General features: G+C 41.2%; 1 protein-coding gene across 5 annotated transcripts in view; it reads right to left on the bottom strand.

The window, feature by feature from the left end:
- Positions 1-12,818, bottom strand: part of Stim1 (stromal interaction molecule 1) — a 178,008-nt gene that overhangs the window by 44,257 nt on the left and 120,933 nt on the right. For all 5 annotated transcript variants that reach the window (XM_055623152.1, XM_055623153.1, XM_055623150.1 and 2 more), the window contains exon 3: positions 2,091-2,205. In XM_055623152.1, coding sequence (XP_055479127.1) covers positions 2,091-2,205 — 115 coding nt within the window. The remainder of the gene's footprint in view (positions 1-2,090; positions 2,206-12,818) is intronic.

Here is a 12,818-nt window from a genome sequence, read left to right as displayed (position 1 = left end):
GGTGAGGTATGTGTGTGTGTGTGTGTGTGTGTGTGTGTGTGTGTGTGTGTGTGTGTAAAGCTTGTATGTGCACGTGAGCACAAGCATGTATGTTTGTTAGATTTCCAGGCTTTCTCCTACATGCTTCTTCTAAACTGATAAAACAGTTAAGTAGCAGCAGCTGCTCCATCTCCTGCTACAAATCAATGAATCTAATGCTATCTATATACACATGTTCCCTCTCAAATTTAAATTCCACAATCCCAGGTAAGAATATGAATAAGAACAGAACAGCCTCAGTCTACTAATAGCAGTACTGTCTGCCCTCAGACGACAAAGAGATCACGGCTCTACAAGGATCAGAAGATCTACAGCTATTCCTGGCTCTCCTGAATACCTGACAATGGACACACAATTATATAAGCCAAGTACAAGTTTCCTCATCTGAAAACCAGGAAAACAAAAACAAAAAAGAAAACAAAAAACCCAGGTGCCTACAGTCCCAGCTGCTTCAGAGGCTAAGAAAGGAGACTCTAAGACTCTAAGGCCAGCATGGGCAACACAAGGAGACAGTCTCAAAATTCAGAAACCCTGGATCACTAATGTTTAACCTTTTCAAATACCTCGAATTGTTCAGTTTTTTGTCAACATGATATACGCTAGGATTGTCTTAGGAGAGGGAAGCTCAACTGAGAAAATGTCTCCATACAAGATGGAAGGGCAGTCCCCCATGAGTGGTGTCGCCCCAAGGCAGGTGGTCCTGGTCATGTAAGAAAGCATGGTGAACAGGCCGCAAAGAACAAGCCAGGAAGCAGCATTCCTTTATGGTCTCTGCTTCAGTTCCAGCCTCTATGTTCATGCCTGGGTTTCTCCTGACTGTAAGCTAGAACCCAAATTAACCCTTTCCTCCCCAAGTTGGTTTTTGGTCACAGCAAGAGAAGATAAACTAGGACACATCTCTTCTATCAGACCTTGGGAAAAACCTATTTCCAATATCTATCTATCTATCTACCTACCAACCTACCTACCTACCTACCTATCTAAGAGACACTGGCTTTCACAGATCCCAGGCTGCCCTAGAACTTCGTGAAGATGATCTTAAATTTCTGATCCTCATGCTTCCACTTCCCAAGAGCTGGGATTACACGTGTGACGACTGAAGCTACTTTTTCCAGTGTTGGGAAGCAAATTCGGGGTTTTGCACATGTGAAGCAAGACAGCTGCCAGCTGAACTACATGCTAAGGCACAGCTTCCAGTCTTCCTGAGACCCAAGGGTGCTCCAGCCACAGAGATAAAAGGCCTGTTATTTTATCTAATAAAACTGAACATACCCCTTCACTCAGAATTCTGAACAAAATGTTCCAGGGGTGGGAAACAAGGTAGCTATGGTTTAGGAGATTTAATATTAGAAAGGTCTAAAGTTTTCACTGATAAATTCAACAAGTGTCAGGAATGTGACCACTGAAGGCATTAGCATTTAATCAGGCAGTGTTAGCACATGCCCAGGGTCCAAAGATGGCAATGCAATTCAACTGTATGAATCAAACCACATCTAGGTGTCTATGCCCAACTCACGGATCTAAGAAAGATATTATAAAAATGTTTACAGAAAGGAAATCTAGACCAGAAAGAGGCTGAAAATGTTTTACTCAAAGATGAAGGACTATTTAACTTTGGGGTGGGTATGAAAGATTCAGGAATGGACCCATCTTTACTACCACTCAACCTTTGAATCATCTAGGACTCAGAGGAGGTGGGTCTGAACACTGAGTACAGAACAGGCTGCCTCAAAAAACTGTAAAACAAACAAACAAACAAAAAAACAGCAATCTTTGGAGATGACAGGACGAGCCGGTAGATTTCTATGGGGGACAGCGTGAGAACAGAAGTTGATAGGCTGGGATTCAAGACATCCTGAAGGACAACTTCAAATCCTTTCCCAGCATATTGACTATAATTCCGTCGTATTCCATGACTACACAGAATGACTTCAGTAAGTCACTTCGTGTTAAACATTTTTGTTCATGTCCTTTTAAGGCCATGCCTCTGTTCATCTTCACTCTTCTTGAAACCTCTGACAACTAGGACCAACAGCCAGGCTGCCCATTACCTTCTGATGACTTCCATGCCTTCCACAGGTCCTCCACGCTGATAAGCTTATCCTCACCATGGAAGGTGCTATGTTTCACTGTTGGATCGTGGTAATTAAGGTCTTCCCTTAGGAACTGCAAGGGAAAGCATACAAGTCATATGAGATGCTTGGAAAACAGCCAACCAAGATCGCCACATAAGTGACATAACACGTTCCCAATGCACTATTTATGAGCCCCACTCATGTATCTTTGTATGTGAATGTCTCAGTTGCGAGTGAGAACCATTTTTCAGTTCAGAAACAGTTACATGTTTCATGTGAAAAAATTAGATATACAGCCAGTAATGGTGGTGTACACCTTTAATCCTAGCACTTTGGGAGGCAGAGGTAGGCAGACCTCTGTGAGTTCGAGGCCAGCCTGGTCTACAAAGCAGGACAGCCAAAACTACACAGAGAAACCCTGTCTTGGAAAAAAACAAAAAGAAACATATGTTATAATTCTTCTCTCATATCTTTATTATTATTATAGAGAGAGTGATGGTGGATTCAACAAGCCACAGGGAAACAAAGAAGAGTTACATGTAAAAGAAATACGCGGTGTTTCTGTGCGCGCGTGTGCACAGCTACATGTATGACATTACGTGTGCATATGACTTGCAGAAGCCAGAGGTCAACATTCACCTCACCTTCTGACGCAAAGTCTCTCTGAGCTGGATAGCGTCAGTTTCACTAGGCTGACTGGCCAACAAGCCCCAGGCATCCGCCTGCCCACCCACACCAGGCCTGGAGTTGAAGATATGTGCTGTGGTGCTCAGCTTTTTACATGGATGATGGAGACCAAAACTCAAGTCCTCACACCTGCGTGCAGGCTCCTTACCCACTGAGCTATGTTCCCAGTGGCTCCAGTTCTCAAGTCTGTCTGGTTGGTTTGTCTGTTTGCTAGTTTTGGTCAAAGTCTCACTGTTTTGGACAAAGTCTCATAAACTCTGTGAAAGGCTAACTTGGAACTTGCTATGTTGCTGAGGATGACTTTGAACTCTTTGTAAAAATAAGGGAGGAGAGACTGGAAGAAAGGAAGAGGAAAGGAAGATCACAGCGAAGAAGAGGAAAGCCTGGCTCAACATAGTGGCACATGCCTTTAATCCCAGCACAGGGGAAGCTGAGGTGGATGTCAGCTCTGAGTTTAAGGCCAGCCTGGTCTACACAGCAAATTCAAGGGCAGACAGAGCTACACAGAGAACCCCTGTCTTGGGAAAAAAAAAAAGGAAAACTAAAGAAAAAAGAATGGGAACTAATGAGGTTTTATGTAAACTGTTTCATTTCAAATGTAATTTTTAAATTTATACCTCTGTGTGCATTTGTGTACATGAGAGAACAGAAGCAGCACAGAAGCAGCAGCTCCACCTTGGTCCTGGACTTAACAACTCAGGGGACCTCCAGAAGAGTAATGTACACCTTTAACTACTATCTCTCCAGGACTGAAATGTAGCAGGTAATGAAGATTTTCTTCATGTTTTACTTAACACTGAGGAAAACATCAATTGTCCATATCAGAGCGGAAAAGGAAACGAGAGCAGAGGGTTGGTGCTTAAGGAGCTAATGAAGGTTCAAGCCTCATCCTCTGGCTCCACTCCTAGGCCCACATGCATGCGCAACGAGACAGCAGGGCCAACAGCAGCTGCCCCTGAGGAGCATGTGCTGTCTAGTCAGCCCCCGTCACTCACGCTCTATGCAGCATTTAGACAGCTCGCCGGAGACCCTCAGACCCACAGAGGCACCGTGCTTAATGGTTCCCGGTATTCACAAAAGCACTTCTAAGCTTCAACACATAACTCAACAATAAGTACAGAAAACAAAAACATCTTGACTTTTCTGCTCCCACAACTCCAGTGTGTATCCTATCAGAGTTGTTATGTATCTCTCTTCCCTTCAAAACCATGTTTCCTAGCAGAAGCTCCCGGTTATCCAGTTATAAACAAAATATACAAGAATTGTTTTGTTGTTGTTGTTGTTGTTTAAGCCAGGCATAGTAAATGCACAGCTGTAATCCCACTACTTGGGAAGTAGAAGCAGGAGGATCAGATGTTCAAGGTTATCCTTGGCTACATAGGAAGTCTGAGACTATCCTGGACTACATGAGAGACTGCCTCCCCCCCTTTCTTCTTTTCTTTTTGTTTTGTTCCGAGACAGAGTCTCATTATGTATCCCTGGTTAGCCTAGAACTGGAACTCAATATGTAGACCAGGCTAATCTCAAACTGGTAGCAATCCTCCTGCCTCTGCCTTTTGCATGCTAGGATTATAAGCACACAGTACAATACTGAGAAAGAATTGGCTGGAGAGATGTCTCAGTGGCTAAGAGCATTGGTTGCTCTTGTAGAGGAGCCAGGATCAATTCCCAGTACCCACATGGCAGCTCACAAGTGTCTGTCCTTCAGGTCTAGAGGATCTGATGAGCTCACACAGACATATATGAAGACAAAACACCAATATACAGAAAATAAGTAAATTTTTAAAAGGGTATTATGTTAAACTAGAGCTCCAATTTCTACTATATTTTAGATAAGAATTAACTTTATTTTACTCTAAATTTTGTTCTTTAGTCAGCAAATAGCTAAAGTCTTAACTAGAATAATGTATAAAAGCAATAAAAAGCAACAACAAAAATCAGATTGCTTTTTGGCTCTCAGAACAAGGATTTACTGTTTCAAGCTCAGAACAAGGAGCTCTTCTCTCAAGAAGGTCCAAGGAGGTGCCCTAAAAGTTTTGTCTTACCATGGGGAATGTGGCACTGGCTAGCACGACAGCTCAGCAGCTCGCCTAAGTGCCAAGGCACCAGCTGTCACTAGGTATATTTAGCACTATGAGCTCAGAAAAGTGATCTTCCATGAGGTAGCACAAGGCCAATCCCAAGCAGTAGTGAAGCCCTGTGGGTGGTAGCTGAGAAGAAGGAAGATACAGCGCTAGAGTCCCTCAGCCCAGCCCCAGCCAGTCTCCTTGGGAGACAGAGCTCACTGACTTGAAAACAGAAGAGTTCACCTCCAAGTGCAGGGACCAGAGCGGCTCCAGAGCTACCTACCCCTTCTAGCACTGCCTCCTTCCTCTCTAGCCAACCTTGATCCTCATTACATGTCTTCTATGTCTCTCAGACCAAACAGTACCTCTAAAGGCCCTCCCCACAAATATTAAAAGCTCATATTCCTCAGCCCTTCTTGTGCCTTAAACATCTAGCTGTGATTCACGTTTTGTATTGAGGCTAGCCCTGAACTCCTCTTGCCTCACCCCCCAAGTGTTGAGGCACAGGCATGCACCACATACCTAGTGTGTTGTTATTTGCTTGTTTTTCAATGCAGGGATTTGCTATGTAGTACAGGCTAGCCACAGCATGTAACCCCGCTGTTTCAGCATCCTCAGTACCAGAATTACATTCCTCTTAAGGACACTCATTTTAACTGATAGCTCCAGGTGCCGCTTATACCGAGTACTAAAACAGGAATGATTCAGAAGTGAAATAACCGCCCTTAGTGGCGTTCACCAACTACAGCTAAAAGGTTAGGAGAAGATAGTCATTTCTCACACATCTTTATACATCTAGGTTGTCTGCCAATTTAAATAAACACGAGAATGAAATGGGGTACATTGATGTACAAATATGATCTCAGCACTTGGGAGATAGGATTAGGAGTTCAAGGTCATCCTGGGCTACATATGACCCTGTCTCAAAAAAACAAAAAAACAAAAAACAAACAAACAAAAAAAAAAAAAACCAATAATCACTAGCATGACCTTTATGAAACACAAATCTAACTAGACCAACTCTCCACTTGAAATCCCATGACTCCTCATCATAAAGCCCTCGTTTCGTAGCCTGGAATTTGGGCTTTTGAAAATGTGACCTATAGACTTACTTTCTAATAACATTCCTTCACTCTCTGCCAGAGCAGGGGGTCAGGCTACTATAGCCATAATAAGCCAAATCCAGTTTACAGTCTTTTTATTACAAATAATTTTTTTTTTCATTTGGGGTTTATTTGCCTTAGTATGTAGCCTAGGATGCCCTCAAATGTGTTATATAGCCAAGGAAGAACTTGAATTCCTGATCCTCCTGATTCCACCTCCAGAGTGCTGGGATTATAAGTTTTTATCACTACTATGTCCAGTGCATGTGGTGCTGGGGATCGAAGCGAAGCACGCCCGCCTCTAGCAGCTGAGCCACGTCCCCAGCCCCAGCATGGAAACGTTAGAGAATACAGCAATGCCGATTCATTGACACATTATCTACAGCTACCTCCACACCATGCAGGTGTGGGGGCTCAGGCCTTTAATCCCAGCACTCAGGAGGTGAGGAAGGCAGGTCTCTATGAGCTCAAGGCCAGCCTGGTCTACACAGCACGTTTCAGAACAGCCAGGACTACACAGTGAGACACTATCTCAATAAATAAATAAAGAAAACTGAGTAGTTGCTACAGAAACTTTGTGATTAGTAAACACTAAAACATTTACTCTCTGGCTATTTCCAGAAAAAAAAAAAAAGCAACTAACGCCATTTCCAGTTCTTAAGCAAATCCTGCACTTTTGTAGCTTCAGGCCTTTCCACAACATGCTCCACATGAAATGTTTTATGCCTATAAAAACGTTATGCCTGTTAAAGTCACTGCCCCTGTGCCGTCTTCCACACTTGTAGGTAGTTATTGGTTCCCTTAGTTCTGAGGACATACATTTATGACAGTATTCCCACTACAGTATAATTAGTAGTTATAGTCCCTTCCTACTTTCTCTAAGCAACTCAAAAATAGAAAAGTATACTTATCATTTGTCTCTTTATTCACTTATTGTGTAAATTTCCTAAAATACTAAATTCATAATGAATTTAGCTCCCTAAACTTACTGACAAGTATAGGCCCCGGGCACAGAGCAGGGTATGCAGTTATTAAATTGCTGAAAGGCCGTCTCTTATTTAAGTTTACCCTACAACACGCTGAATGCTGGGCGGATGTCTCGGGTGTTAAGAGGGATAAACTGGCTGGAATTGGAGCTAGACCTTGCGTCTGAACTAGCTGCCTTGTTTGAGTTGTGGACCTACCACTTACTCCAGTACATCATGTACATCATCTGTAAAATGGAGGTGACAATAACACCCTCATACACAGACCACTTACTTATAAATAACTTAATTGCGACAACCTAAAATACTACCTAAAGGGCTGGAGCGACGGCTCAGAGGCTAAGAGCCCTGGCTGCTCTTCCAAAGGTCCTGAGCTCAATTCCCAGCAACCACAGGGTGGCTCACAGCCATCTATAATGAGATCTGGTGCCCTCTTCTCGCATGCAGGAAAACATGCAGGCAGAAATGTATAAATAATTAATAAATAAATCCTTTAAAAAAATCTGTGTGTGTGTGTGTGTGTGTGTGTGTGTGGCAGGGGTGGGGGAGTTCTTTTTAAAGATAACATAACTATTACAATGCTGCAGACCCCTCAGATCTAAGAGGGTCCCATAGAGAGATGTTTCCTCAGTGTCTGCTAACAAAAGCCAATGTGCTAGAAGGTCTGTAATGGAGAAAATTAAGGGGAGGCACGATAGTCTACTAACTTCAAAGGCTCCTTTGTTGTACACTAGGATTCTTTACAATCCCTGACTCCACTTTAACTGAATCTAGACAGCCTTTTCCAAAACCTTCTGTGGTCTGAGCCCTGCATGCTTCTTTCTCCTAGTCCTGATGGGGATAAAACCCTAGTCTTGGGAAGTACAAGCCTTTTCACAAATCTAAGGATCTGTCCATGCTACTCGGTCATCTAAAATACTCATCTTCTCCTGACCATACACCTGTTTATATCCAGGTTACTTAACAGTAGTCCTGAACATGACTAAAGCTAAGCTGGGTCTTCCTCTGCTGTGACCTGTACTGTCCACTTCAAATAATACAGGATCCCCAACTGTCTCCCAGCTCTCTGCCATGAGGAAACTTCTTCCAAAGCTTTCCTTTTTCCCTTTATTTCCAACACCAGTACATATAAAAGTAGAGAATACATATGAGGTTCATGATAAAGAGCAGTTTTGTCACGGAACCATCCTTGATGCTGCACCGTAACATCAGGTACATGACACAGGACAAATTCTAAAGGCAACATCGAAGGTTGAAGCTTTCTGAGATCAAACAGAATACCAAAGACTGGGTTACCCTAACATCTCCAGCCTTGCAAACTATTAGAACCAAAGTATCCAAAACAGTCAAGGACTACCAGTTGGTGACCTTTGTTTTATGACAGATGGACAGAAATAGATCACTAATTAGAAAGAATTTCCTCAGAGAGAAAAGAACATCTTTTTAATTGGGGTCAATAGTGCCATATCTACATAGAATGAGCACACAGCACTGGACAGAATGCAGCAAAAAGGATATTTGCAATCTATGCCCATGCGACCATGAACACACCCAATCTCCTTTTATCTCAGAAGCTAAACTGTGTCAGCTTATCTAATGCCTGGATTGAAGAAAGGATATTTACAAAAACTGCTGGGATAGAAGGCATTTATAGCTTGACACTATGAGAAACTATGTGGACCAAGTCTCCAGTAAAACTGAGGAAGATATTCTCTGGGAACCCAGAGGCCACTCAAGCCAGGAGAGCAGCTAGGCTAATTGTAGATTTTCACCTTGCCCAGAGATACAAGTTCATAGCATTAAAAAAGAAAAATTGGAGAGTGGGGAGATGTCATACTAGTAACAGTACACCTGAACGATCTAGAGCAAAAAGAAAAAGCCACACCCAAAAGGAATAGACAGCAAAAAATAATCAAATTCACAGCTCAAATCAATAAAATAGAAACAAACAAAAAATACAAAGAATCAGTGAAACAAAGAGTTAGTTCTTTGAGAAAATCAGTAACGTTGACAAATCCTTATCCTAATTAACTAAAAGGTAGAGAAAGAATATTAAAATTAGCAAACTTAGAAATGAAAAGAGGAATTTAACAACAATACTGAGGAAACCCAGAGAATCATAAAGACATACATTAAAAACCTGTGCTTCATAATTTTGGAAAATCTAAAAGAAATGGATAATTTCCTTGATAAATACCTCTTCCAAAGTTAAATCAAGATCATATAAAACAGATGTATAACTACTAGCGAATAGAATCAGTCATTAAAAATCTCCCAAAAAAAAAAAAAAGCAAACCGCTTTTGCCAGATGGTTTTACTGCAGAATTCTACCAGACTTTGAAAAAAGAGCTAATACCAATACTTCTCAAATTATTCCACAAAATAAAACAGAAGGGACATTGCCCAATTCATTTTATAAGGCCACAGTTACCCTGATACCCAAACCACATAAAGACCCAACAAAGAAAAGAATATCAGACCATTTTCCCTTTTCATATAAATCAATAGAGCCCCTATCTGCAAAATTGCTCAATAAAATACTTACAAATTTAACCCAAGAACACATCAAAAAGATCATCTACCATGATCAAGTAAGGATCATCCCAGAGATGCAAGGTTAGCTCAACATACAAAAACCAATAAATGCAATCCATCACATAAACAAACTGAAAGGCAGAAACTACATGGTCATCTCATTAGATGAAGAAAGGCTTTTGACAAAATTCAACACCCCTTCATAGTAAAAGTCCTGGAGATATTATGGATACAAAAATCATACTTCAACATATTAAAGGCGCTTTACAGCAAGCCCATAGACAATATCAACTGAAATGGAGAGAAACTAAAATCAATCCCACTAAATCGATCCCACTAAAGTCAAGAACAAAGCTGTCCACTATTCAATACAGTGTTTGAAGTCCCAGCTGGAGAGGTAAAACAACCGAAGGAGATCAAGGACATACAAACTGGAAAGGAAGAAGTCAAAGTATCTTTATTTGAAGATGATCAGCATGTATAAATAACCCTAAAATTTCTACCAGAAAACTCCTACAGCTGATAAACACTTTCAGCAAAATAGCTGGAAAAAAAAAAAAAAACTCATATAAATCAGTAGAGCCCCTATATACAAATGACAAAACAGACTGAGAAATAAATCAGAAAATAGCCTTCAATAATATAAAAATATCTTGGAGAATCTCTAACCAAGTAAGTGAAAGACGTATGTATTAAAAATTTTAGATATTAAAGAAACTGAAGAAGATATCAAAAGATGGAAAGATCTCCCGTGCTCATGGATCGATAGAGTTAAAATAGTAAAAATGGCCATCCTATCAAAAGGAATCTACAGATTCAATACAATAGCCATCAATATTACAGGAAAATTCTTCACAGATCTTGATAGGACAATCCTCAGCTTCATATGGAAACAAAAAACACCCAGGATAGGTAAAACAATCCTCAATAATAAAAGAGCTGCTGGTAAGTATCACCATCTCCAATTCTGAATTGGACTGCAAAGCTATAGTAATAAAATTCACATGGTACTAACACAAAAACTGGCACATTGATCAACAGAATGGAATTGAAGACCCAGATATAAACCCACATATCCATGGACACCTGAGTTTTGATAAAACCAGAAATACACACTGGAAAAAAAAGATGCCAACTTCAACAAATGGTGCTGGTCACACTGGACATCTACGTGTAGAAGAATGCAAACAGATCCATATTCACCATCCTACACAAAACTCAACGCCGTATCAAACAAAGACCGCAACATAAAACCAGATACACTGAACCTAACAGAAGAGAACGTGGGGAACAGGAAAAGACTTTCTCACGGAGCATCAGTAGCACAGGCAAAACCCACAACCAAGAAACGGACTTCGTGATACTGAAAACTTCACCACCATTCAAAGTGGCAGCCAACTGAACGGAAAAAATACCAGCTGCACACCTGGTAGAGGGCTAATATCCAAAATACATAAAGAACTAAAAAAAAAAGATATCAAGAAAACAAACAACCCAATTAAAAAGTGGATTACAGAGCTAAATAGAAAATTCCCAAAAAGGGAAAGTCAAATGACTGATAAACACTTAAAGAAATGTTCAACACCCTTAGCTATCAGGGAAATACAAATCAAAATTACTCTGAGATTTCATCTTATATCCATCAGAATGGCTCAGATCAATAACACAAGTGATAGCTCATGCTACCAAGGATGTGGAATAAGAGAAACACATTGTGGGTGGGAGGGCAAGCGTGTAGAGCGACGATGGAAATCAGTGTGACGGTTGCTCAGGAAGATGAATCAATCTACCCAAAGGATGCTTCATCCTACCACAAAGACACTTGTACAATCGTGTCCATTGTTGTTCTATTCTTAATAGTCAGGGATTAGAAACAACCTAGATGTCTAAACAGAAAAGCAGATGTTTTAAAACTGTGGTACATTTACACAATGGAGTATTGCTCGGACATTAGAATGAAATCATGAAATCTGAAAGTAAATGGATGGAGTCAAAGATAACGATAACAATTCTGAGTGAGCTCTCCCAGACCCAGAGAGACGGACATGGCGCGTATTTACTTGTGTGTGAAGATTAGCCGTTAAGTCAATGATAACCAAGTCACAACACACAGAACCGCAGAGATCAGGCGCAGAATAAGGAACTAGAGGGGAACAGACAGATATCGCCAAGAAAGAGAAATAGAATAGATAGTTATGGATGGATGGGAGGGGACTGGGACAGGAGGATCAAATAGGGAGGGGGACAGAAGGACAAAGGAGAGTAATGGAGAAAGACAGCTAAAATAAAGGGCTATTTAAGGGGTACCACGGAAACCTAATAAGTAGAAACTTCCTAAAGTATATACACTTATGAAGGTGACCTAAATAAAATCACTAAATAATGGGGAGACAGAGCCCCAACCGGACATCTCTTGTGACCAAATTGAGTTCTTGGTCAAAGAGGTCCCATGGGAACCCCCAAAGAATCCAGTCTGTTACAAAGACTATCTCTCCACAAACTGACAGCAAGGCCCCATTTCTAAAGACAACACCAAAACAACTCACTGAACATGGTGATGTTGAGCTGGTGCCTACATGCAGCCTTCACCCCTACTTTCTAGTATCTTTGGTACAGGAAGACACTCTGCACACTACCAAAAAAGAAACAAATGCAAACCCAGACACAAACTCTTCCACGCACGATGATGCTCTGCCTGTAAGATAGGCTGAGGCAATGATGGCACAAAGCCTGTGGAAGTTACCAACCCAGAGCTGACCTGGCTTAAGGCCACTCCGTGAGATGAAATCTATACTGGCATTACTTTGGGTGACTAAGCACCTGAGACTAGATGGCCAAAGACCTAGAATAAAAACAGATACTGCTATTTTTTTAAGTAGCAATAAAATTACTCCTAATGACATTCTCCTATACTCAGACATCATTGAGAAGATTCCTCTTGCATCAGATGGGAACAAATACAGAGACCCACAGTCAGACTTCATGCAGAGAGTTAGAGACCTTGGAATAAATAGCCCATCTAGAGCTCAGGGAACTCCATTGAAGAGCAGGTAGAAAGAGTGTGAGAGCCAGAGGGGATGGATGGAAGACAAGAAAACAAGGCCCTCTAAATCAACATTGTTCGTGCACATATGAACTCAGAGACTGGAGCAGAGCACATAGGGCCTGCATAGGTCTACACCAGTTGGGGTCCTAGAGCTGAAAGAAGAAGTGGATACACACAATCTCTAATAGCTAGCCACTTGCAAATGAAAATTTAGTTTCCTCCAAGGCACTGGAGAAAAAAAAAAAAAAAAAAAAAAAAAAAAAAAAAAAAAAAAAAAAAAA

Source organism: Psammomys obesus, unplaced genomic scaffold (assembly GCF_907164565.1).
Source record: "Psammomys obesus unplaced genomic scaffold, mPsaObe1.curated_primary_1811, whole genome shotgun sequence".
Classification (NCBI taxonomy): Eukaryota; Metazoa; Chordata; class Mammalia; order Rodentia; family Muridae; genus Psammomys; species Psammomys obesus.
Note: the sequence above shows the minus strand (reverse complement) of the source record. Positions and strands in the feature narration are given on the sequence as shown.